This window comes from Phoca vitulina, unplaced genomic scaffold (genome assembly GCF_004348235.1).
Source record: "Phoca vitulina isolate PV1807 unplaced genomic scaffold, GSC_HSeal_1.0 scaffold44, whole genome shotgun sequence".
NCBI lineage: Eukaryota > Metazoa > Chordata > Mammalia > Carnivora > Phocidae > Phoca > Phoca vitulina.
In genome coordinates, this window is record NW_022589747.1 from 13,521,864 (window position 1) to 13,549,763 (window position 27,900).

General features: G+C 43.1%; 1 protein-coding gene across 1 annotated transcript in view; it reads right to left on the reverse strand.

Moving 5' to 3' along the window:
- The window catches only part of LOC116648510 (POU domain, class 6, transcription factor 2-like), a 151,547-nt gene that overhangs the window by 117,877 nt on the left and 5,770 nt on the right, over positions 1-27,900 (reverse strand). Inside the window, exon 2 of the mRNA XM_032430507.1 lies at positions 352-701. Coding sequence (XP_032286398.1) covers positions 352-701 — 350 coding nt within the window. The remainder of the gene's footprint in view (positions 1-351; positions 702-27,900) is intronic.

Here is a 27,900-nt window from a genome sequence, read left to right on the forward strand (position 1 = left end):
ATCTTTGCTGCCTTCAGAAAGTATCATAAAATGGAATTATTACAGGCTACAAGTGCACTTCCAGGGCTGGCCTCTCACAGGAGGAAACAGAAAACATTTATCCATTGGAGGACAACATCAATGGGCTTCTATTTGTTTCGTTTACATGCATCCCCAGCTGCCTGCTATTCGCTTCCTCCTCCCTGGGTCTGAGAGATCAGTTTGAATGAGGCGCTGCAGCCCGGGCCGCTAAGTTTTGCGGGCCCTGGGCCTCGGTGCGGGGGCGGGGGGGGCGGCAGGGGAATGGTGGGGGGACGGCGCCAGCCCCGAGGGCAGGTCCCCGGGGCTCGCGGGGCGGGGCGGGGAGCATACCTGCAGAGGATTGGGTGGCGTGAGCGGCGACGGAAGGCCATGTCCCGGAGACTGGCTGCGTTTCTGAGGGGGGCTTGCACTCTGCTGAGTTGGAGACGGTTGGTTCTGGTTCTGGTTCTGGCTCTGGCTCTGGGGGTGGGGGTGGGGCTGAGGCTGCGGGGGCTGAGCTGGCGGAGCCGGCGGCTGCTGGGAGGCGGGAGGCGGCGGCTGCTGGGGCGGGGCGGGCTGGGGCTGCGGCTGCGGGGGCTGCGGGGGCGCCTGCGGCCCGGGCGGCGGCGGCGGCGGCGGCGGCGGCTGGAGCTGCTGGAGCTGCTGGAGCTGCTGGAGCTGGGAGTTCAGGGATGAGGTAGCTACAAGGAGAGAAAGGGAACGTGCAGTTGAAACACACACGACCACATCTGGCGGGGTCTCTGACAGCTTGCTCTGTGCGAGCAGAAGGAGTTTGCTCTCCCGCCCTCATCTCTTCGGGGCGGAGGTTGCGGGGGGCGGTGGGGGCGCTGGGAGAAAAGAGGCGCTTCGTGGGGGAGATTTTAAAATTTGGAGAGGCCCAGCCTGGCTCCCATCAGGCGTGGCTTTCAAGGGTATGGAGCGATGGCAGCCGGGGCTGTGCCAGAACGGAGTAACGTTTACCTGCTTTCTCTCTCTCTCTCTCCCGTCCCGCACTGGCTTGGGAAAGACACTGAGGCTTTCAAGATTGCCTCTCGAGTGTAAAAGTTCAACCCCTTTAATTCTTTTGGCACATGCCCAACTGGAGTTAAGAACAGAAACTAAACTGTTTGCAATCTGCTTTTGCTCAAGAGTCCCATCAGTGCCGTCTCCGCCACCTGCTACTTCAGACCGCGCCAATTTGCTTAGACATGTTAGTTTCGAGTTTCTACACTTTTGGTGGTTTTTTTTTTTTTTTTTTTTTTTTTCCTTAAACATGGTACATGCTTCTCGGTTTTGCAGAGACAAAAGTCTGAGTCTGAATATTTTGCCTGCTGATCAAAGAGACAGGGCCCCCTCACCCTCCACCTCCAAACTGGAAGGGTACAAGTAGGCTACTGTGAACCCTACAGTGGTAACTAGACATGTTAGCACGTCAAAAACAGGCCAGGAACGGAGAGAATGAAATCATCTTTGTAAGATTTCCTTGTTAGTTGAAAAGTAAGACCAGCTTCTTAACACTGAACACGCTAAATTTGTTCTCATATGCCCATCTACTATTGGACAATTTCTGCAGCAGCAAGACTGTTAGTTGGGCCAAAGAAGGATGTAGAGAAAATTACTGTTACAAGTTCACTTCCTTCTTCTCCCGAATCTCAGTCTAAAAGCTTTCCAACAAACTTACCAACAAATATAAGGATCAGTGTTGAACCTGTAGGCCTTGGCTGAAATGTTTTCCTGCTTCTCCCTTACCTAGAATTAGTCAACATTTTCAACAGTAATGTTTGTAACATTAAACTAGTTCCTATTTTTTTTTTTTTTTTAATGCTCCTTTAAGGACACCTGGGTGGCTCAGTCAGTCAAGTGTCTGCCTTTGGCTCACGTCATGATCCCAGAATCCTGGGATCGAGTCCTGCATCAGGCTCCTTGCTTGGCAGGGAGCCTGCTTCTCCCTCTGCCTTCTACTCCCCCTGCTTGTACGATCTCTCTCTCTCTCTCTGTCAAATAAATAAATAAAATCTTTTAAAAAATGCTCCTTTAGAAAACATCTACTGGTTCTGTAAAGTGGAATATTGCATTACCTGCCTTCACACAACAAATAGGTTCTTGAGAAGCATGTGCACATTGAACCATATATTGAGGACACCCAGAGAACTTGGTAAGAAAATCAAGCAGTGACTCTGTAAATTTAAGAATCGTTTTGTTAAATTTATTGAACATCAGCAATGCACTAGTACTGTGCCTAGGGATATACAGGATTTAAGGAGACAATCCTGCCTTCAAGGAGTTCATAGTCTATTTCTGGAGTTAAGATTAACTCATAAAAAACAATCGATTCTGGGGGTAACTGTTAAAGAGTTCTGCTGATGGTAGACCAGAAGGACCCAGGGAATCAAGACGGGGGTTTTCTGTTGGGTCAGAGAGGCCAAGGCAGTGTCCGTGGAGGTTGTGGAACGAGAGCAGAGAGGGTTCGAGAGAGGGAGGGTCATTCCTCGAAAGGAAGGAAGAGAGGATATTACGATTTGGAATGTGAGAAACGTCCAGATGACACAGCATGGCTCAGGTGATATTGCTGAAGGACAACGTGGAGAATGGACTGCCTGCAACGGGGGGTCTGGGAAGTTTGAATGATTTTCGAACTTAGAGAAGGTGGAGAGCCTATCTTTTGAAAGTGGTGCGAAGATCACTCCCAATTAGCCTCTGGTGTTAAGTCAGATTTTAAATTTATAATCGGGTTTGTTTATTATTATTATTATTTTTTTAATTGGGTTTGTTCAAAGCCAGGCACACTTGTATCGGTGAAATGGTAGCTTGACAGCTCCCGGGGGCACCAAATACCAATCTGTGCTCTCAGGTCCCTTGTAGAGCTTCCATGTTGGACAGGTTGGGACGGCAAGTGCTCACTGGGTTGGTGAATTACTCTAGGTCTATTCAAGTACTCGGTGCAGTGTGTGTCCTGCCTTACATGGAAGTCCAGGGTGCTCTGGGACTCCAGAGGTAGAGGTAGTGTGTATGAGACAGGGCCACAAAAATACCCAGTCAATGGAAACTCTCTGAAGCTTCTGCTCCATTCTGCTGCAAACCTAAAAATGCTCTAAGAAATTAAGTCTCTCTAGAAAAAGTACCCAGTCATCCCATGTATTGGAACCTTAAGAGAATGGCCTGGTTTTGTCACCCGTCCATTCCTATTGTACAAAATCACATTTTATTGAAGATTTGGGAGCCCTGCTCAATTCTGACCTACCAGGATCTCCCGCAATCTGGAGGGTCCTGGGGGAATGGGGTTTGATCTCTCCTTTGGTGGAGTTTACAGATTTCGGGAATCTGATTGCATCTGGCCTCCTGCCTGATTCAAATCAAGCCTGTCCTGCTTCCTTTCAGGTGGAGAGCACACCTGTCAGTGCTTATTTTCATGGTTGACTTAAATACCATACTGTTTCATTTTGGTTAGAAAAGCATTTATCTAAATCGGCATTTAGAAACAGGAATAGACTGGGGAATATTGGCAGACAGATATTGGCAGATGGGTAGGTGCAGCAGACCCTAACCTACTAATGAGACACAGTTCCAAATATGTCTTCGTTCCTTTATGTTGGTGCGTTCACATTGTTTGGCTATTTCTTTCCCATAATCTGAAGCTTGCCTGGAAAGGCATTAAATTAACCTAAATGAAACCTCTTTGAGTTACATACACTAATTTGGCATCTGCAAGCAAAAAATGGTGGATGATAAAATATGTCCAGGTATGAACTGGGTGCAAAGAAAAGCAAGAGGGAGTGATACAAGAATGTAACTTTGGTCTAAAGAACACCAAAGCCATGTACATAACAATATGTAAACAAAAGTAAAAAAAAAAAGTGGTAAAGCGGAGCGTCTAAAGACCTCATTGTATAAAGCATACTGAGATACAGACACAAAGGTAGGAAGGTTCCAAAGATATTTAACTATAGAGAATGCGAATAAAATGAAGATTTTTAGGGGTGAAACCCTGACCCTATGTATGGAAAATTAAAGATTTTTTTTATTTATGTAATTTTATTTTATTTATTTATTTGACACAGAGAGAGACAGCAAGAGCAGGAACACAAGCAGGGGGAGTGGGAGAAGGAGAAGCAGGATTCCCGCTGAGCAGGGAGCTGGATGCGGGGCTCGATCCCAGGACCCCGGGATCATGACCTGAGCTGAAAGCTCAACCGACTGAGCCACCCAGGTGCCCTATGATTAAAGACTTTTACTTTCTTCCTTGGTAATTATATTCCTTTATGATTGTTTCCTCTCTGTCTGGTTACTATACACTATATAGACCAATGGTAAATGTAAAATGTAACTACAATACCAGTAGCTATGAAAGAAAAAGAGATGCATAGAAAGTTACATTAGGGCATTTAACAGTTTTTTTAAACTTACAAATTTTAAAAAAGAAACACAAAACAAAATTCCAGCAAACTCTGAATTTCCTAGAGAGAACACCATGGCAAAATCAGTGGCTCAAAACCTCCCAAATAAATAATTTAATATGACAAAGGAGTAACCAAGAATCTCCATTTCTCCATTTGTTCAGTTTTATATATATCAACTGTAAATTAGAAAAAATTTCTTCTTTTGAATCTCTGTGAAGGGTTTCCTCAGGAAATCTCACACATAATAGAGCCCACACCACCAGAAGTATCAGAATTACACTGGCTGGGATCTACATGAGACTACTTCCAAGGCTGGGGAATGGAAAAAGGGAAAGCAGCATGCATATGTGCATCTGAAGGGCAAGTCCACAAAAGATTCTGGAGATACACAGATGTGTTTTATACCTCCAAGCTATTTGAAACATCTTAGGATCACAGAAAACAAAATGGCATTCAAGTACTACAGGAAGCGTTCACTTTTGGTAACACAAAGTATAACATCGCACTAATATAATCACTCCAGCTGGGATCTCAACTTCAGCAATTCCTTGGACTTTCTGGGGCTCAGACAAATGTGGGCACGGTTGGCAAACTGGTGGTTTGGGTTTGACAGCCGACGGGGAAGGAGTACAAGCTATTACTCAACTGCCGATGCTTACACACCTCTGGGCGTGTCTGGCAACTGGAGGAGCCTCGTAGAAATACATTTACAGAAGGTTGAGCACACATGACAAGGAGAAGGAACCGGGAGAGGGCTTCTCACTGAAAGTGCCTGGAAAGGCATTAAAGTGCCTGGAATCCTGAAAAGAGCAGCATGGTAATGGCTATTCAAATTCATCCTTAGCCCTGTCCCCTGGTGCAAGCCTGGTCCTAGGGAGACAGAGGGCACCAAGTACAAACAGAAAAGGCAACCTGTGATGCTAAATGCAAGAAGCCAGATGCCAAAGGCCGTATACTGTATAATTCCATATATAAGAAATGTGCAGAATAGGCGAATCCGTAGACACAGAAAGCACATTAGTGGTCGCCAGGGCCTGGGGGTAGAGAATGGGGAGTCACTGCTGACAGGTACGAGGTTTCTGGAGAGGATGATGAAAAGTTCTAGAAGTAGGTAGTGGTGGTGGTTGGACATCGCAAAGGTACTTAATGCCACGGAATGTACACCTTAAAATGGTTAAAATGGCAAATTTTATGCCAGGTATATTTTACTACAATTATTTACTAAATAATAAAAGCTGTTTCTCTACATCCACACACTGGGGACCAAATTATCCTGTCTTGGGATGCCACCAGGGAAGAGGACAATCCTTCTCCACTCTGCACAGCTTTGCAGTTCGGAGGCTCAAGGAGACACCAGCAAGGGTTGTGCCTGGTGGAGCAGAGGGAGGGACAGAGGTGGGGCCGCTGGATGCCCGGCGGCAAGACGCCAGGCGACAAAGGGAGGAAAACGCAGTGCCCACTGTACTTCCATTTAATATGGATGAATTAGCTTTCCAAGATAACCGCATGGATAGACAATACCATTGCCATGTTATACATATTGACCTTGTTCTCGGAAGTTCACACAGCTTGACCTTCCCGAGTTTATGTTGCTAGCGAGTACTACGGATGACTCAATCTTAGGTGCTCCTTCCAAGCCCTGAACGTAACAGAATCAGTTGTATGGATGGGCCAGCCTGTTTCCTTCTGACTCCTCACTCATACAGGGGTGCCCTCTGACGCTTTGCTCTTGAGAAGGCACCTGGCAACAGAGGCTAATTTGGAAGTGTCTGCTCAGTGATGAATCGTTCAGCTCCTGGGAAAGCATGTACAGTTGTACCTCTGTCCCGCTGCAGGCAAAACATTTTGGAAAGCCTGCTGATACAAAGTGCAAATGTGTGTTTGAAGATAAAGATGCCAATTTGAGTGTGAGACATGAGTCGTTATAAGGAACAGAGACATGGAGTTTGCTGGAAGGGAGGTGAGAGGTCTGAGCAGAATGGGGGTGGGGAAGGGCCATGGTACAACTGATTTGTGTTACAAGTTTGCCTTCATGGTAAGAGAATGTCTCGTCTACACTTAGACATCAGGCAGCAGCCTCATTGGGCTCAGCTTCTTGACATTTTAAGGAAAGTAACCAAGTAGGGTATCAGCTTATGTTGCCCATAGAACTCTGTGACATTGCTGTCTTTAGGGCATTGTTGGTGGCAGCGAAGAGTTCTCCAGATGGATTTGTTCTTCATCGGGAACAACGACTCGACTCCTAGATCCGTTCAGTCTTACAAATCAAGGGACTTACAAGCCACCAAAAAGAAAACTCAGGCTTCCTGGTGTAGCCTTTTCTTCCCTAATGCTGTATTTGTTGTTCGATTCTGTTGCCCACTAAAATCCCTAAGGGAAGCAAAAAGAATGGAATCTAGAACAACCCAACCAGAGGAACTTGAGTTGGTAAAATTGGATATCTGCTCTCCCCCAGCGCTCCAGAAAATCACATCCAAGATGGCGGAAGCAAGTGCACAGGTCAGGAACACTTTGGTTCCCTCATTAAGGGCATTTCCAGCCGGCACCGGTAGACAGAAGCTTCATTAAGTGGATGGGAAAAACAGTGTTTTTAATCTGTTGTTTGTTTCTTTTGCATTTAAGGCAGGGATCTCAGTATCTGCTGCGATATCAAGAGAAAACAAAGAAAAAAATTCTTCCAATTAAAAATCCCTACAATTTACCAGCTGATGCTGAACCACGCAAGCTTCTTTCTTACGTGGGTTGTTTTGGCCAACTCTAGTAGCCTATCTCAAATTGTGGACAGAATCACCTGGGGAGCTTGTTAGAAAAGCAGATTCCAGACAGTAGGCCAAAATCTGCACTCTAAAGCACCACCCAGGGGATCCAGAGCCCTTGCCCTTGGGGCTCCCAGTAGCCCCGACCGGAGGGGGTGGCTCTTCCTTTGGTCTTCAACCAGAGCATCTTGCTTTGCCATCTCTCCATAAATGTTCTTCCGAAAAGTGAATCTGTTCTTCCACTAGCAAAGAAATACAGAAACAAAATCACTGGAAAAAAAGGGAAAACAGACACCTGGGAATCTTTCAGTATCTTTAGCACATTCTTTTAGATATGAGGACAATTTGCCACCCATTACTGCCTTTGTGGATATTTTTGGGAGTACTCTTGTTGGAGTATTTTAACAAATATTTAAGTGTGAGACATAATGTTTGCTTTTAGATGCCCTGTTAAACAAGGAAGATGAAAAGCAAAGGAGTGCCCGTAGCAAAGCAAAGGAAGAAGTTGTGTCATGAGCCATCCCAAAGGCAGCTGCACCTTCCCAGGATGCATCAGGGAGGGTAGGGACTCAGAGGTGGCCGGACCCGCTGGAACTCCCAGCAGGATTTGCCAGGGGGCCCTTTGGTGACAGCTGATCTCCTACCATCACCACAGCTAGGCCAACCTAAACTCTCAGGAAAAATCATGGGAAGGCTCTCCTCTAAAGAAATTGAAAAGCATGTCTGGGAAAGAATTAGGGTTTCCAATGTGGATGTGGGCACATCAAAGTAAAGTCCTCTTTTTATGTACCCTAAAAGAGCCAGTCAGTTCTCAATCTCACCCCAATACATTGAGCTCTCAATACTCTTCCAAGCCCTTAGGAAGTCATTCCAGCTTCCAACTGCGTTCCAACCAAGTTGAAAGAAGAGAGGCCCACATCCTGATCCTTCCCCCCATGGAATTGCAGAATACCAAAGATAACGATTTTTGAAAAACTTAAGAAGATTTCAGAGAGACAAGAAAGAGGCAATCTATAAAGCAACATAAGTCAAACTGGCATCAGACCTCCCATTAGCAAAAGTGTATGGCTAAAATCAGTGGAGCAGAGCCTTCAAAGTTCTGAAAGAAGATGATTCCCAGCCAAGAGTTCCATTGCTGGCTCAACTTTCTGTCAACAGCAAGAGCAGAGTAAGGCCCATTTTGGAACTTGCCAAAACTTACATATCCTATCTTTACACCCTTTTTCTTAGGAGATTGAAAGGTACTTCAGCAAAATAATGTGGTAAGCCAAGAAAGAGGAATATTTAGGACCCAGGGAGCAGTGTGTGACACACAGGCCAGCAATACCAGCGAGCCCCACTACAACCATGTCTGGAAGTTCTTGAAAGCACCGAGTCTAGATTGTAGCATAAAGACAAGGCTTAGGTAAACTCTCTCCAGAAAAAAAAAGGAAGATTCCATAGAAGCAATAGAATATTTGAGATCTTGGAAGAATTTGAAAATACGGAAAAAAAGAAAGGAAGCTAGAAACTTTAGCAAAAACAAAAGCTGTCTGGGAAAGCCACGATCAAGAAATGAAGGGATTGTTCCAAATCAGAACCAGAAGTCACTGAGCTCCAAGGAGAAGGATGGAACGGATTCAATGCTGTAGAAAAATAAGAAGCTGGAAGATGGTAGCCACTTCCTAAAGAAAGTATACATTTCTTCTCACAATAAAAAAAGGTGGGTAATAAGATACTTCAGGCAAAACAAACAAACAATATAAGGACAAGGTATGGTTTTATAAGAAACAACAAAAGAAACAGACAACATGACCCAGTTGTGTAGTGAGATGTGGCATGATTTTGAGCACTTGGTGAAAGATGAAAGGAGAGTCTATTTGAATATTTTCTTTGAGTGGCACTAAAATCCAGACTAGAAGGGCATGTGGTCACAACATACTTCTTGGCTCTGCAGGAAATACTAAGGTAGCCATATTAAGGCTAAGAGTGTTTACTGGCTTTCAAGTTTTGAAACAGCCTGTAAATAAGGCACACAAGATTTAATGAGAACAGAAATGCTACTAAAAACCTTGACAACATGGAAGTGAAAGTTTGCTGGGAGGGAGGAGGGGAAGTGAGAAGCAGAGCACTAAGTGGGGAATCAAGAGACCCCTCCATAGGGGACCAAAAAAATGGGGATTTAAAGGTGCTATTTGAAGTTACAAAGGTAACTAAAACCAGCACTACACTTCCCTTAGAAGGGAAGAGAAGGAAGTAGATGTTGTAACTGAGCTAAACTCCCATACGCCATAGCAGAAGATGAGCAGATGAGACATCCAGCTAATAAATCAAGAGACAGATAGAAATGGAAAGTATTCATAAACACGGAGATAAACCAGTAAGACCCGAATGAAGCCGGGAATGGTTCAATGTGATTGCCTTGGAGGAGTAATCCTGAGGGTAGTTTCTTCACAAACCCTCTTACTGAAATGACTTTCAACCACATGCATGCATTACATCGACAAAGGTTTTTTTTAGAAAGTCAGTTTCAACATTTGGGCTGCATCCTGTAGGACAATAGCTAATTCTCTGGGGCCAGGCATGGTTCTAGGCCCTCATATTTCTCATCCATCCTCCCAACAACCTTATAAAGTCAGTCTCGTAGATTGGACTTTTCCCAGCTGCAGACCCTGAGCCAAGGCCTCAAGTGCCAGTGATTTACTAAGAAGCGCTTCCAGAAGAAACCAGGAAGGGAGTAAAGGAAAACAGGATAGGGAAGGGCAAGAAGCAAAGCAGGGGTGAGATTTCAGGTGAACTCCCCACCCCTCCCCCTGTCTCATCCTCTCCTCAGGGGCTCTGAGGCATGACCTGCACTTGGAGTCTGTCCTGTCTTGAAGCTCATCTTCTCCTCCTCCTGCACCAGGTAGTCATCGGCTCCAGGTGGGTCTGGGGCATAAACTCCAGAAGCTTCTTATTCTCGAATGGGGGAAGTGACTTCAGCGCCCAAGAATCAAAGAACTTCCTAGGAACCACAGTACAGTATCTAGTAATTACCATCAGAGGTGATGATACTGTGTAGCAGGCCCAGGAAGGTACTCAGAAATGCCTTCAGAGTGACAGGATATGAATTTCCATGGAACTCGCCTATAACAGTTTGGTCACAACACAGTCATATCAGGTCCTCTTGACTATCTCTCTGTATAGACAAGGATATATCTATTTATATCTATAAATACACCACCACATACATATCTATTTGTATAATATCCACCTATATCTACACTTATACCACCATATCTATATATAATCCCATACCTACTGATATAATGTATATCATCTGTATATCTATCTATATTTATATCTATATCTACACCAAGCCAAGTTAGAGAGACATGTGGTCCCCGGGCTCCAAAACTTTGGCCAATTAATTACTGAAGAGAATGCTGGTGATAAAGGGTTGAACAAAACAGTTCAGTTCCATGGAAAGTCTTGAACTGATGAAAGTTTTAACATAGCAATAGAAAGTGACTACCCGTCAGACAGAGGTTAGTTATTATCGGAAGCACAGAAAGAGACACATTACAGAAACCAGTTCTGGGGGTAGGATGGTGTTCTGAGGCCATGACCTACCTGGTCCAGGTGGTAGATATACCCCCTCATGGCCATATTATCTTTGAATAATTGACATGCCTAATTTCATATTCACAGTCATCTGGACATCTGCCAAGATTAGGATTTTCCTGGTTTGTCCTATAAGCAGGGAAATTGTTGGCCAAAGGACAATCATATCAGGTTCCCTCGACAATTATATTTCTCTTTGTAAATTAAAAAAGACATTCTGGTTTTATAAACCTGTCTCTTTGGGTGTGAGTGAGTATAGTGATATTTGGATCTATTCTGGGCCACTAATTAGAGTGAGCTCCTTGAGCTCCCTGGGCTGGATGGAACAGAATTTGCCTTGTGATCCAACGATGATACCAACTGTGGCATAAACCTTTTGAAAAGTCCACTATAGACATTAGTTCCTCATAGTCAGACACATTCCCAAACATGGTACCACCATGAAAAAAGAGCCTTCTGTGGTCAAATAATTTGAGAGACACTGCATGTTGTATTCTATTTTTGGAAACCCACAGTGAACATTAGAATATCAATAACTTGGAATTTCAGCATTAAAGAAACCTGATTAACATATTTCATCCAACACTCACCAAACTCACTTGACCTTGGAACGCCATCATCTTGCTTTTTCTGACTCAAACTTACACATGTATATGTAGAACTAATACTGTGAGTGGCCCATTTAGGAGTAACTAAAGATGTTTCTGTCTGTTGTAGTCAAACATGACCGCTTTATAAATGAAGAAATTATATACCTATATGTAAACAAAAAATGTACATGCAGGGGCGCCTGGGTGGCTCAGTCGTTAAGCGTCTGCCTTCAGCTCAGGTCATGATCCCAGGGCCCTGGGATCGAGCCCCGCATCGGGCTCCCTGCTCCGCGGGAAGCCTGCTTCTACCTCTCCCACTCTCCCTGCTTGGGTTCCCTCTCTCACTGTGTTTCTATCTGTCAAATAAATAAATAAAATCTTTAAAAAAAAATGTACATGCATATAATGTATACATACACAATGTACATATATACAATATATACACACTATGTGCAAATATATACACATATATACAGTATATATAATGTAGATATACATAATATGCATATATACAATACATATACATATGTATACAATGTATTTATATATACACAATCTATATATACAATGTACATATACATGCAATACACTTATATACAATGTATATGCACATACATACTTGCATATATAACTAGGTATATATTTATATATCAGGATCTCTGGAGGAAATAATGATTTTCAATATAAAATAAGCTTAATAAAATTGTTTTCTTTTTGAGATATAATTGACATATAATTTTTTAGTTTTAGGTGTACAACATTATGATTGATATATGTGTATTTTGTAAGATGATTATCACCAAAAATTTTAGTTCACATCCATCATCACACAGAGTTACAATTGTTTTTTCCTTGTGAGGTGAGAACTTGTAAGATCTTCTCTCTTAGCAATTTTCAAATATACGATATTGTATCATGAACTGTATTCAGTATGCTGTACATTACATCCCCAGAACTTACATCTCTTATAACTGGAAGTTGGTACGTTTTGAGCCCCTTCCCCCATTTCATCCACTCCAAATCCCACTCCTCTGGCAACCACCTATCCGGTCTCTGAATCTATAAGTTCAGGTTTGTTTTTTTTAAAGATTCCACATATAAGTAAAATCGTACAATATTTGTCTTTCCATCTGGCTTATTTTAATGCCCTCAAGATCCATCCATGTTGTTGTAAACAGCATCCTGTTGTAAACAGGATTTCCTTTTTTCTCATGGCTGAAGAATATTCCATGGTATACATATGTACCACATTTTCTTTATCCATTTATCTGTCAGTGGACACTCTAGTAAGGCTGCCTGGATTAACATGTGATCAAATTTATCCAGTGTGGTGAAAGCTAGTTAATTCATGCTGAAGAGAAGCTTTAAGTGAGTGTGGTAAACATCTTTGATTGATTAAAAATGTAAATAGGTGTTAAGAGGGGTAAATGTATATGAATTTCTTAACAAACGCAGTTTTCTTGAAGGCAAAGCCTTTCAGGGAGTCTAGAAAAAAACACAAAGTAGAAAAGAGAAAGACATACAAAAAAGGTTCTTGAAAGGTACAGAGGGAAACCAGATCTGGAACTTTCTATGACTAGCTAGGACAACCTGGGGCCTAGCTGGACTCTCCCCACCGCTGGAAAAGCATCAACGTGATGGATTTCTAGCTGTTGGGGTGGATATCATGCTCTTCAAATAAGCATACAACATGAGTAAAGGATGAAAATGCAGTTCTGTCAATACTAAACCTTTTTTTAAAATAAGATCTTCCTTCCAAAAAAGATTTAAATAACCCCCTCCTGCTTTTTCCCATCAGATTTTTAAGTCTTCTTCAGGTGTTAATAGCATATCAGATGAAAATGCCTAGGATTTGAATGTGCATTTCGACTAAATTCCCGTGGATAGATTCTACATGTTCTTTGATTTTGCTTGATTGATTTTTCCATAACCTGCAGGGAGTCATAGACTATGGCAACATTAATTCTTGATTTGAAATCTATCTGTTCGACAGATGAGACCAAATCTATTCATCAGCAAATCCTAACCTTCCCATAATAACTGGTTTCCTTCTCTTCTGGAGTTTGGCAGAGGTTCAGCGAAGAATACGGTTGAAAGCAATGAGACACCCCCGGATGACTGTCCTCTAGGCTCTGCTCATTCTCCAACACAGGAATAATCAGGGGTGGTTTTTTGTTTTGTTCTGAGAGATTTGAGGGTCCGAGTACATCACTGACTATGACACCTTCCCTGCTTAATACCATATGAGTTAAATGACAGAAAATACATTTGGGTAGAATAAGAAGCAGCTCAAAGAAGCATTCATGTAACATTCGATCCCATTATTTTTCCTCCATAAATGTGAGAAACAGTTATTAACTTCCTTGGTGACCTCTTCTCAAAAGGCCAGTCCACCTTTTAAGTGAAGGTTAAAAGGTTTAAAATTATAGCTAACATTTATGGAGCGTGGTGTTTCCAGGGAAAATTTTAAATCGTTTGAGTAGAAGTAAAGCCCTATTCACTAAAAAGGAAGCTATGGGTATGGGGGAAAGAGAAGAAGTATGTCCATCTGATATTCCTATGCTAAGAAAATAATAACATGGGCGCCTGGGTGGCTCAGTCGTTAAGCGTCTGCCTTCGGCTCGGGTCATGATCCCAGTGTCCTGGGATCGAGTCCCACATCGGGCTCCCTGCTCGGCAGGAAGCCTGCTTCTCCCTCTCCCACTCCCCTGCTTGTGTTCCTGCTCTCGCTCTCTCTCTCTCTCTCTCTGTCAAATAAATAAATAAAATCTTTAAAAAAAAAAAAAAAAAAGAAAATAATAACATAATTCTCTACACTTACCAGACAAAGCAAAATGTATACTGGCCTTCAAAACGGCAGCCTCTCTTTGCCTTTCCCTTCCAATGAACATTTGCAGGAGAAAATATTACAGGCGATTCAAAGTATGTGGTGCCTGGTTTAAACACAGCACTATGTTCACTCAAATTTCTTTTAGGCTATAGACACATGGGCCAGTGCTTATTTTCATGGTTGATTTAATCCATCCCCTCTGCCACTGTGGGGATTATTCCCTACAGTTATTCTCCAGTGATCTGTCAGTTCCGATTAAAAAAAAGTTAAGTGACAAAGATGCGGTGGCTGATTCCTTCAGAAGGCTGTGGATACTAGAATGTATAGCAAGAGAGTTCTTTTTAAGAATCTGACTGTGTTCTCCTCTTTTTCACTTACCCCATATCACTACAAGCCTTCCTTATGGAGACTGAACTTCAAACTCCTTAAGCAGGTAATGCTATGTTGTTCCCATACAACAAAGTCGAAGTTGTCAATAAGGCTTTATAGTGCTTACCTCATGGGTTCTTGCTTATTTCTTGAGAAAAGGAGATAGCATATATTTCCTCTTACTTTACAGATGAAGAAATCTAAACTCAGACATGATTCTAGGACCGTGCATATTCTAGCTTTGCTTGGCTCGCAAAATAAGTGATAATATTCTCCTTAAGCTACACCTATTTTTATCTTTCGAAACATAGGAATTAACAATATGCCTTTGCTAGATTTGCAATTCCCTTCCAGATTCATTGAAAAGAAACCTGTTACAAAAGGACTTTAATTGTGTGGAAAAAAGTTACTCCTATTACATCATATTCTTGTAATTCTCATTTTTATTTTCTTTTTTCCGCTCCGCATCAAAATTCTTTAGTAGAATAATTACTACACCTCATGGCTAATTTGGTTAGGTTGCATTGATGTGCAAATTAGCCATTCAATTCGCATAGTTCATTTTAAGCTTTCATATGTAATAAGTTAAAAAGAGGAAAACTAATAGTTTCAGTGAAATAATTATATTAATGATAACCCTACTGGAAGAAAAGAGCCATTAAAAGAAGAATCTTTGGAAAATTCATAAAAAGCAATAGATGCTGGAAAACTAATGAGGTTGGAATGGAAGATGGTCATATCACCTATGAGGGCGCCAGTGTTTTTGCAAATAAATTTCGTGGATTTCTGCCAGGCTGATTGATCTTGTTTATGAGAGGTAAAGCAGCGTTATTTTTACTTTGTTAATGCAGTATGGACACAAAAGGCAAACACAAACGTGATCAGGGAGGATAGATCAGGTTATAGTGTGGTAATAGACAGCCCTAAAATCCCACTGGGTTAGCTCAACAAAGTTTATTTCTTTTCATGTCATCGTCAGTTGGCGGGGGTCTTAGCTCATCACAGTCACTTCGGCGTCCAAGCTGATGGAACAGTCACTATCTTGAACACGGCCAAGAGGATGCCAGAAGGAAAGAGAGTTTTGGGGCTGGGAATTAAATACTCCAGTTTGGAAGTCACTTCATCACTTTCTATCGCAACTCATTGGCCATCACAACGCGTGGCAGTGCTAAATAAAACACAAGACCAGAAGTGCCATCCCATCAACTACCAGCAAGGAGGAAAGCCAGACAAATTTGGTGAAGATAATTAATGACCTCCATGAAGGCATCAGTCTGCCTCTCAGATAGTAACTGTGTTTATTACTTTCTTTCCATGTTTGTTTTCCTAAACTTACCCTCATTATTGTCTGGATCATTGAAAGGGCCTAATTAACTGGCCTCTAATGGCTTACCTTCTCTGTTCTCTGTCTCATTCATTAATTCAACAAATGTTATCAAGTCATGTGTCAAGCACCCATCTGCCACCTGAATTATCTTTCTAAAACACAGATAGGATTATATTGCTAATAGAAAAAAAAGACTGCATGAGAGTTCCCACGGTCCAGAGAATGAAACCAGAGTGCTCTATCCATATTCGAGAAGGACTGCATTTGCTCCAGCCCTCCTTTCCAGACTCATTTTAACCCCTTCTGGGAACACTCACGTCTAGGTCAGAGGGAGAAGGTGGTGGTACGGAGCTCAGCACGGCGTGTGGAAACAGGACTTTAAAAAAGTGTGAATTGGTTCACAAGATTAAAAAAGCAGGAGAGCCTGAATAAGATATGCACTGCCCATTTTTCTTGGGAAAAAAAAAATCCAGAAGATCTTAAAGCATGACTCTTGTTCCTGCGTGGGACCTGGAACTAAGTAACACCTGTCCTGCTAGCCAGTGCTGGTCCCTGCGGCAACCAGAAGGAATTGCTCTTCTCCACACTCCCGGAAGGGGACAGTCATGTGGTGCCTCTCACTATAATGAATAATGGGCACCCAGTTGCCTCTTTTGCCAAATATCTTCCTACAGAAGGTAACCATGTTTCAGTCAAGTCTTTTTTTCCCTCTCAGTCTTCCTGCTTCCTCTCAGCAACTTGCAGATAGTAGATATTCACTAAATAATTGAGAAATGATCATTGTGGGGAACGTAACTTGATTTACCACTTGTTCACTTTATCTTGTTCTTTTTTTTTTAAGATTTTATTTATTTACTTGAGAGAGAGCACAAGTGGGGGAAAGAGGCAGAGGGAGAGGGAGAAGCAGACTCCGCGCTAAGCAGGGAGCCCAATGCAAGGCTCAATCCCAGGACCCTGAGATCATGACCTGAGCAGGCAGACGCTTAACCGACTGAGCCACCCAGGCGCCCCTGTCTTGTTATTTTTACCTTGTTTCATGTGCTTGCTCTGGCTTGGCTCACAAGAAAAGAGATGCCATGGGAGAATTCTTGAGGTTAAAGAGATTCATTGTTGAGGTTTCTAAAAGACTAGGATCTACAATCAACTTTGTTGACGGGTATTGATGCCTGTGTTCATTTTTGGTAACCATACAGGCAAAAGTAGCCATCCTGATGCATCTGGAGCCACATCCTAAAAATTCTGCGGAATAATTTTGTTTATGAACTAGAATGTTCATAAAGGAAGTGAAAGAACATTTAAGGATTCAAGATTTGAAGGTGTGCTACAGAAATTCAACATGAAATATATATATAAAATGTGGTCAAAGAGGAAATGACAAGCTTAGAATGCTCTGAAAGGTTATCTGGAAAAACAGTAAAGGGCTTCAGGTGGGTCTGCCACGGACAGATTAAATCATAATCTTAGAAGAGCGAAAAATGTCATCAGAACCCAGGACTGACACAAATTCCACCAAATCTGAGAAGAAACATCAAGAGCATATGGATTAGAGGGTTTGAGTTGAAGGTCAGGTTTTTAGTATGTCCCAGCTAGCAGGATGTGTGCAAGTCAGCCAGGCATAACAATGGCATTGGCCGGTTAAGTAGGGAGTGGGTGGCAGAAGGGCAGGGACAGATGTAGTAGATGTGGGGGCCCCATGGGTCAGTTGCTGTCTCCTCTCTCCATGTCCACACTCTACTCCTCACCATCAGCAAATGCATGTTCTGTTCATCAGGGAAACTGGGCAAAAGTATGGGATTGATGAGCATAAATTCACTAACAACATTGGTAAAACAACACTTACAGATCCTTTCTACTTATAATGAATTAAGACATTAAATACAAATCTTGAACATGTTATAGATAAGCTGTTTAGAGGAAGATAAGAATTTGAAATTTATGGCAACACAGCATCTCATAAATGTAAGTTACTCTCATGGTTGCTTGTCTGGACCAATGTAATGGTCTTCTGTTTTCTATTATATATGTATGTGTGTGTATGCATATATATATATATATTTTCACCTTCATAGCAATTGTTTATACATTGTAAGTGCTCCTTTTCTTTTTCAAAAAAGATTTATTTATTTATTTATTTATTTAACAGAGAGAGAGAGAGAGAGAGCACACAAGCAGGGGGAGCAGCATGTAGAGGGAGAGGGAGAAGCAGGCTCCCCACTGAGCAGGGAGCCCGATGCAGGACTCGATCCCAGGACCTTGGGATCATGACCTGAGCTGAAGGCAGATGCTTAACCAACTGAGCCACCCAGGTGCCCCCCGCCTTTTTAAAAAAGATTCTATTTATTTATTTGACACAGAGAGAGAGAGCACGAGCAGGGTGAGGAGCAAGGGAAAAAGGAGAAGCAGGCTCCCCACTGAGCAGGGAGCTGATGTGGGGCTTGATCCTGGAACCCTGGGATTATGACCTGAGCCCAAGGCAGATGCTTAACCCACTGAGTTACCCAGGCGCCCACTCCTTTTCTTTTTAAACTGAAGTATAGTTGACATACAATGTTACATTAGTTTCAGGTGTACAACATAGTGATTCGACACCTCTACACTTTATGCTATGCTGACCACAAGTGTAGCTACCATCTACAAAATATATATAATAAAAAATATATTTTGAAAGTACAGTTCCTCCTTTCTTCTTCTTCTCCCTCTGCTTTCTTCCTTCTTTCCCCCCACTTTCCTCCTTCCTTCCTTTTGCCCTATCTTCCCTCTTGACTCTAACAAGTTACTAAGCATCTACCATGTGCGAGGGAAGTATAAACATGAATTAGACTCTGATTTCCCACAGTTCATTCACATTCCACCCGGGGAAAAAAGACATGCAAATGGTCAATCACAACACAATGTGATAGGTTAATACTCCTTGTTTAACCATTTTCACCTCTTCCCTTCTCCTCCAAAATGAGTATAAGTTTTCAGCCTTCACATTAAAACCACCCACGCTTAGCCTCAGCCCCATTTTCTGGTGTTAGTTCTCACCATTCTCCTACGTGAGACCTCCAGTCCGACTGAACTGCTTGCGTATCTCTTCCCACACACACTTGGCTCCTGTGTCTGGGCTTTTGCCCATGCTCGTTCCGCTTTCTGAAACGGTCTTTTCCCTCATTTCTCTCTGACACGACCCTATACTTATTTCAAAACCCAGCTCATCTTCCTGGGCAGCCTCTTCTCCTACCTGGCGCTTAGTAGGTGTGCTGCAATGCCATCCTGGTTATGGGATGTGTGCACGTTCTCTATAGCTATCAGGCAGACTGTATTGTATTAGAACATTGTTGTCCTTGTTGAGGCCATGTTGACACTCCGAGGCTGTGCTAAGCCTGGATCACGAACGCTCTTGAGAATCTGTTAAAAATATATACCCTTCCCTAATAGACGTGTTTATATTTAATGTAACTTCTCAGGAGATTTCAGATGCCTCTGAAGCCCACCCATAGATGTCTACCCAAGGCTAAGAACTACTGGGGAATCAGGCTACAGATCAGGGTGAAGGGCACCGGCTTTCTCTGAAACATGGGGCCCCGATGGTGCCCACTGATGCGGAGAGGTAGGTCTTCATACAGAGACTGGGAGTTTGGAAGCTGAGCAGCAGGTGGTAGAGGGAATTCCAGCCCCTTTGATGGTTTTATTCTCTTGGGTCCGGTCTTGACAGTCCTTGCTTGTGCTCTGGACCTCCCAGGTGGGAAGAGTTAAAGGTCTCTCTGCCACATGGAGACTGATTCTGAGTGAGCTCAAAGACTATCTGATGGCAGGTTACTCTTTGAGCTTTTACTAAAGGCATGATAAAATATTCCAGTGCAGTCTCATTCTGTTAGGGGGGGCTTAACGTGATCCTGTAATGGCAGATATCAGACACTACAGTACATTCCTGGACCAAGGTGCAGATTTTTAAAAAGGCTGTCCGAGGATGAGATGGACGTCTCTTAACTCTTCATCTACATCATAAAGGAACGTAATTTTAAACAGTACTTTTGGAAAGAGGTATTGGTGTTCTGTGAGTAGGGAGTAGGGACTCTTTACCCTTCACCTCAGGTCAAGAAAGAGGGGCTTCCCCGGAATGACCCGGAGGGCTTATTTTTATCTTGGCACTGGGGAGACACATTGGACTTGTGTAGGGCTTTAGCTCAGAAGATGCAAAAGGTGGAAGACAGGCTGACTGGCTGCTCTGATGGGGAAGCAAAGGAAAGATGGCGGCTCTAGGGGGTGGCTCCTCAGGTTTGCAGAAAGATTTCCTAGGGGCCAGATGTGGGCCAAGTGCCTGAGGGAGCGCTGGTGTAGACCATCTTAGATCCTGTCTGAAAGAGTTCTGTGGAGGGGTGAAACAGATCTCAGCATGGAGCATTTAGAGGTAGGGCATCACCCTCATCAAAGTATCTATAGTCGAGAGGCCAGGACTGGGAGGTTGTCCCAAAGCCACAAACCACCCCTCAGAGAAAGAGTCCACTGTAAATATCTCAAGTCCAGTGAGCATGAAGCTGGCTGACGGAGGTGTCCCTGCTTTCCTCACCTCTGCAGGGCTCAGAACCTGTGGGTGGTCAGGGGTGGAGGAGCTAAAACCTGAGGTGGGGAACAGCTAGAATGTTGACTCTTACTGCATCTGTACATTGTTCTTATTAAAGTGAAGTGGTGTTGGGGTGTGGGGGGAGCGGCTCAGTAGGTTAAGCGGCCGACTCTTGGTTTTGGCTCAGGTCATGATCTCAGGGTCCTGCCTAGGGCCCCTGCTCGGTGGGGAGCCTGCTTCGGATTCTCTCTTTCCCTCTCCCCCTGCCCCTTCCCCTCCGCACGTGCTCTCTCGCACGCTCCTGCTCTCTCAATAAATTAATAAATAAATAAACAAATAAATAAGCAAATAAAGTGAAGTCGTGTTTACATTACTCAGGAGTGGCCAGAGAAGCTGTGGGACCTCCCTGAGTTGTCATCTGGAGGCAGGGGAAGAACCAGTCCTAGTCAATGAATTTAAAGTGACAGCAGGGGTCAACATGACGTTGAGCGAGTCCTGCTCATTCAACCTATGGTTTGTTTTCAACCTTGGTTTGTTTTTTCCTGGGAGGGCAGATAGGTTCCTTTGCCACACTTACTAACTGCTGGTTTGAGCGCTTAGTACTTTTTCTGTGCTTTTTCTCCCTGGTGTTGCCCTTGCGAGGCTAAAACCTTTGTTGGGGAGAAAGGGTAAGTTTCCCTTCCTTTGGAACATGCATTCAGCATTGGACACATATTTATTGACTGTGTTATGACCGAAGCTGTCAATTTTCGGGATGCAGAGGGATCACCTACGATGCTTGTAAAAATGCTGATTCCAGGCTCCCCAGATTTTGGTTAGGTAGATCTCCAGTGGGCTGAGGAACTAGCCGCTTGTGATACAGGAAGTAAGTGGTCCATCCTTGAGCAGCACTGGCCTCCACTAGGGCTGGGTGCCCATTAGGTTCTAGGCACGGTGCTGGGTGCCTGTGAAGGCTCAGATACCCAGGGATGTTTCTTACCCTACAAAATCTAACAGACTGGGGGCACCTGTGTGGCTCAGTGAGTTAAGCATCTGCCTTCAGCTCAGGTCATGATCCTGGTTGACAAGAGAGGGAAATAGAGGGCAAAGTCTTTAAGAGGTCAACCACAGAGAAAGAGTGACTTCTAATTTGAAGATTCCTCTGCCAGGATTCTGCCAAATGTATGAGAATCAGAGCTCGCAGCGTCCTTGGAACTCATCACACCCAACCTCACCCTTGAGAAATAAGGAAAATGAGACCCAGAGACCTCATATGATTGACCCAAGTGCACACAGAAGAAAAGGTAGACTTGTATATCTGTATACTTTGGATATATTTTGAACCAATAACTGCTTATACCCAGGGTAGACTTTTATTTGCTTAGAATTCTCGGGGCAGTTCAAGTCTAGTGGGTAATATCCCGGCAAACACATGGTTGAATGAGTGAACTAATTAGAAAGGCCTCCAAAAGTGTCTTCTTAAAGAACTACCTCATCTCAGATAATGCAAGTACGTGAAAAAAAAATCCCCACGGTAATTTATTATCGCTTAGCTTTTGACCATAAATTATTAAACTTGAAAAATATCATTGGCACAGAAACTGAATTGTGTATACATCTTCATTTGTTCAGACAACACATATTTTCCGAGGGCCTTCTGTGTTCCAGGCACTAGGACAGCTCCCAAGCGATCTGGAATGTGAGTGAAGGAGGTGTTCACGTTAGAAGGGCCCGCAGCTCTCTCTGGGCGTGTGCGGGCTTTCATAAACCATCAGTGAGTGCCAGTTGTGCGGGCGCGTATTTCTAAGTCCAGCTGGGAGTCAGTTTTACCTTCGCCTGAATTAGGGGGTCCTCCAGGAAATAACACCCCTCCCACACATTCAAGGCCAGGGAAAACATCTCAGTGAGACCTATTCCCTTTTAGCCTATACGATGGCTTTCTGCAGAGGGAGAAGGATTAAAGAAAGAGAAAGTCCTGCTCTGGAATAGAGTGACTTGCTTATCCTCGCAGGAAGGGGAGCTCTCGATTCTTCCCTCTCTCAGACTGAGACAAGCCCACATCACCGGGAAGCTTCTGCCATCTCGGGCTGTGGTTGCACGGGTCCTCTCTGGTTTTGTCCCTCGCTTTTCAAGTGAAAGTATTTAAGCAGAGATTAGATATTTGAAAAGACTCAGATCCACATTAGTGAAGTTTTTTCTTTTTTTTAATTATTAGGCAGTTAATATGATAAATTTCTTTCCTGGAATTCATAATTGCCATGGCATTTCATCTTCCTCCAGCCACAGCAAAGTGGGGCCAGAGGAGAGAGGAACCTGCTGCCTTGTCTTAGAAACTTCTACTTCAAAAGTATGCAGATGCAAACTCAGGAAGATGATTAAGAAAGCAAGTCTTTCAGATGATACTGTACCCAGAGCACCATGTGCTAGAGCGACTGAGGTGCTCCCAAGTCATATAGAAGAGGACACAAAGAACTTCTCATATATAGGAACTGTTGGTGACGCCCCCTCTCTCCCACCGCTGGTCCCCCAGCCCTGATTTGCCTGCACTTCCCTGACACACAACCACTGGGCTCTGGCCAGGAGCTCAAAGGGGCCACAGGGCAAGCTCTGTTCTTAGGTCTTCCTCAGCCTCATTACTGGAGATCCGAACACTTTGCTGTCAAACCTTTTCATTTGAGTCTCTGGATCTGGTGGGGATGAATGTCAAATGCAGCTCTGCACAAGATCACAATCGCTTTGTTAGTGTTCTAGTTAAAAATGGAAATCAAAAACTATGTCCTTTTTAGTGTTCAGGGGGTCCTTGGCAATGACATAAATTCAAATCCACTGACTTGGGGACCTGAATGGTACTATGTGAGCATTTAAAACAGGAACATTGAAGAGATGGCAAGTTGAATACTGAACCGTGTCAATAGTTAGGAGGAGGAGGCGTAATCCTTCTGAGGTTTCTACTACCGTCATTACTACTGTTACTACTATTGTTACTATTGCTGCTATTTCTACTCTCATTGCTGTTACTCTCATTGTTACCAATATTACTGTTATATAGAACTTGAATTCAAGGAGGACTTTAGTCTGCTCTCAACCAACATCTCCCACCTTAACTGGCAGGATTTCCCCATAGGACAAGTATATCAAAAGGATGGGGTAATTAATTTTGGGCAAATGGCTTACTGAATCTTAGGTCTTAGGAAAATTAGTGACTGAAAGCAAAAATGATACCACACACGTAAAGCCCCCAGCTCAGAACTATCCTGCTGTTCCTGCTGCTGGAGACTCCAACTGGGACTGAAGTAGGAGGTCTGTGAGATAAGTGTGTGTGGCAGGGCGGGTGGTGTGTTTGAAGGGGAGACAGGGTGAAAAAGGGAAGGTAGCCCCCCAGAAGAGCAGGGCCACACTGTTCCAGAAGCTATGGTAAGGGGCCATCGGTACAGAAAGGCTGCCTGCCAGAACATAGAGAACGGAAATTGTCCCTAAACTAGTGGACTTAATTTTTCTAACAGTGCAGAGTTATCGACCTGAAAACACCAACTAACACAGCCAAAAAGTTTTCTGATCATTCACTGAGTACTTATTATATGCCACACTCATTCTTCTATGACTCTTATTAAAACCCCTGGTGTTTAACTGGCACAAGTCAGGCCAGGAAAATCCTTCTTGCTGGGACACTAGAGTCCATATGCTTCCCTGGAAAAATTAGCATTGTAAATTGCTAGGGAAACATTTACAAAAGAAAGAGGTTCTCTCAGATGGTTTACAAAATTAGAACAGCGAACTTCCCTCAAAAGTCCTAACCTAGGGGCACCTGGGTGGCTCAGTCGTTAAGCGTCTGCCTTCGGCTCAGGTCATGATCTCAGGGTCCTGGGATCGAGCCCCACATCGGGCTCCCTGCTCGGCGGGAAGCCTGCTTCTCCCTCTCCCACTCCCCCTGCTTCTGTTCCCTCTCTCGCTGTGCCTCTCTCTGTCAAATAAATAAATAAAATCTTAAAAAAAAAAAAAAAGTCCTAACCTATACATAGCTTTTCTCCCTTCCTCCCCCATCGATGAATTGGAAACACAAACCTTTCTTTCTATGACCAAAAACAGGATACTAAAATAGGCAGTACCATAAATCTCAGTCACGGAAATGCTGCGAAACAGTGAAGTGTTGTACTTAAGACCACAGAAGTTTGGAGTTTTGTTATGTTTTAATTTTGATCACCTGAAGCTTCATCCAAACCACCTCTATGAAGGTTATCACTGTCATGGTTCCATGGCCAAGAGACTTTTGCAAAGTTGCCTACTTCAAGGTGTCACTGGGGCTTAAGGAGGTGGACTTCTAAAGAGCTATCGGGAATAATTCTTCTCTTTCTTTTTTTTCCCCCAGAGCTTCAAATCTCTCGGTCTTTGCTACAGTTGAGTTCATGTATCCCATAAAATAAAAGTATGATTAATTTAGCTTCCAACTTTCCAGTACAAATAAGTTTTTTTCATATAGCAATACGAGTTTAAAATTTTCACTGTGGCGATGAACATGAAGGCTGCATCCTGTCAATTCAACTCAGAAACAGCATTAGCCACACACAGTATAATTATTAGAAAAATGAGCACAACAAAACTGAAATGCAGACAAACGAAAACATTCGTTCCATGCTCTTCCTTCTGACACCCAGCGCGAATGTGCCCTCTCGCTGAAATGCCTGGTACCAGCTCAACTCTGTTTAGAAGCTTTAGCACATTCTCCTAAGTCTTTTATCGTCACTGCAAGGAAATGTAGGATCTTGCTTCAGCCAGGGCCCACGTCTAGCTTGGAAGAATTGCCTGGAGGTCATATTAATGTAGTTACAATTTTCAAAAGAAGCTGGAGGTGACCTGTTTACTCCATTACAGGAGATGGATTTCTCCTGTTGGAATTACTGCAGAATTGTAAATCTCTTCAGGAAAGACCAGGCAACCAACTCTGCAGGGCTCCTTCCCGCTGGAGGTGCTGTGATTCAATGGGCAGCCAGTAGGAACAGGTGAAGCACCCAGCCACCTGCAGTCGAGAGTACAGTTCCAGTCCCCAAACGTAAACATCTGCAAAACACCATTACCTACAACGGAACCACGCGTGCGTCACAGAATCTCAGAGCAGGAGAAAACCTTGGGGGCTCTCTCTCTAAAGGAGCTGGACTGAACTCCTTTACATGGTGGGAATTTCTTGCCCAGGGTCCCTTTCAGGAAACATCCAACCTCTGTTTTAAGTCTTCATTGACAGGGAGGCCAATTCTATCATCAGCTCTGACCGTAAGGTGATTTTCTTGGAAAACTGAAGATCTACCTCTCTGTAAATGTTCAAACTATTTTTACAACAGTCCCAAAGAAGTGAAATAAGACTTTTTTGATGTTCCTTCTGATACATTTAGGCTCAATTAACACAAAGGCTAAGTATTCATTAGATTGTCCTAATAAGACATGGGTTTCAGACTCCTCAGACTCATCACCTTCTGGGTTCATTCTGGTTTCAGAATTGTAAGGGGATGGCTGGGAAGGGGATTTATTCCTTCGTTCAATAAATACCTGCATTACCACTATGCTTCAGGACTGTTCGAGGGATAAAGAGATAGACAAAACAGATAGAAATCTGTGTCCTTAGGGAACTTCTATTCTAGTGGGGCGGAGAGAGATAAGAAACAAGATACATAAAAGTAGAGTCTGTTAGGTAGTGATAATAGCTAAGGAGAAAAATCAAGCAGAGAGGAGAAAAAGAGGGTATCTGTGGGTATTGAAATTTTAGAGAGGATAACAAGGGGGGCACAAGACAGGTGAGAGAACAAGACCTTCCAACATATGTGGTGAAAACCCTCCAGCAGAGGACCATGGTGCAAGGCCAGCAGGGTGGCTGATGTGTTTAGGGATTGGCCAGCAGGTGAGTGAGGCTGGGGTACGTGGGGCAAGAAGGAAGGGAGTGGGGAACGAAGTTAGAAACATTAAGGAAAGCAGGAGGTGTGGGAACTTGTAAACTATTGTAAGAACTTTGGTTTTTACTATGAGCCGGGGGGTTCTCTATCTACCTCCTTGCTGAGTTGGTGTTCACTAGAGCCATCTTCCTTGGGTTCTTACACAGTAGTGATTTTAATGCTGGGTGATTGCTTGGCTTGGGATAAAATGCGTAGGCCATTTTTCTCTCAAAGCTTGATTGACTTGGCCCCATCATCTTCTGAAATACTCAATTCCCACAGAGAAGCTGGAGACCAGCTTACTAGTTACCCTTTCTAGATAAGTTCCTTTTGATGCCTATGTGTTTGAATAATTAACCTTTAAGTTCAGTAGTGGTATCAAAAATATGCCTTATAGCAAGTGTTCTGCATTAATTGATTTCCCCCAAACATGTTTTTCATGCTGATTCCGTCCTTCCTTCATGTCCAGATATTTTTTCTATTACATCTTTCTTTTTCTTTGGAAAATCAATTATATTATGTTGGATCATCATTGTCTATTCTCCATATCTTTTTCCCCCTCTGGTCGATTTAATCTATGATTCTTTTCTTTTCACTGCATAAAGATACAGTGCTATTCCGTTTTCCAGCTATGTATATTCTGTTCATTGATGTTTCTGATAATTCATGTTGTATTTTGGTAGCTCCTCTATTCTTTCTTTATAAATTTCTTTCAGTGTTACCACCAGCTCTTTGTGTATTCTGTTCATTGATGTCTCTGGTCTATTCATCTATTTTTAAGTGGTATTATTCTGATTCATTTCATGTTTGGGTAGCTCCTAAATTCCTTATAAATTTAATTCAATGTCACCATCACCTCTTTGAGGTCTTGCTTCATTAATTTCATGTTCTCTTTCATTTCCTTTAGAGAGGACTTTTTTCTGTTTTTAAAAAATTTTAGTTCTTCCAGGATAAATTCTTCATCTAGCTTTTGCATACCGTGCTCCTTTATTTACATCTACCCATATGTATCTCTCTCTTTTTTTAAAAGATTTTATTTATTTATTTATTTGAGATAGAGAGAGAGTGAGAGAGAGAGTATGAGCAGGAGGGCAGTGGGAGAAGGAGAAGCAGGATCCCCACTGAGTAGGGAGCCCGATTCGGGGTTCGATCCCAGGACCCTGGGATCATGACCTGAGCCAAGGGCAGATGCTTAACCGACGGAGCCACCCAGGTGGCCCTATGTATCTCTATCTAGCTGCCTTTACATGTGGCTTTTTCTACCACCATAGCCACTTCCCTCTATATTTTTATACCTACACCCACATAGCTGCATCACTGAATTACTTCTGTCTTGTTTAATGCTGTAATGTTATCCATGGATAACTAATTAATGAGTTCAACAATATTTATTGAGCACCTAGCAAGTGCTAGCTACTAGTTTAGGTACTAAAGAAAAATCAGGAATAAAACCAGACAAAAATCTCTGCCCTTGGGGAGCTTACATTCTAGTGGAGAGGAACAGAAGGTTACCAAGCATAATAAGTAGGTACATTTCATATGTGTGAAAAGGTGGTGTTATAGAAAAAATCCGAAGCAAGATAAGGCGACTAGGAGTGACATGGTT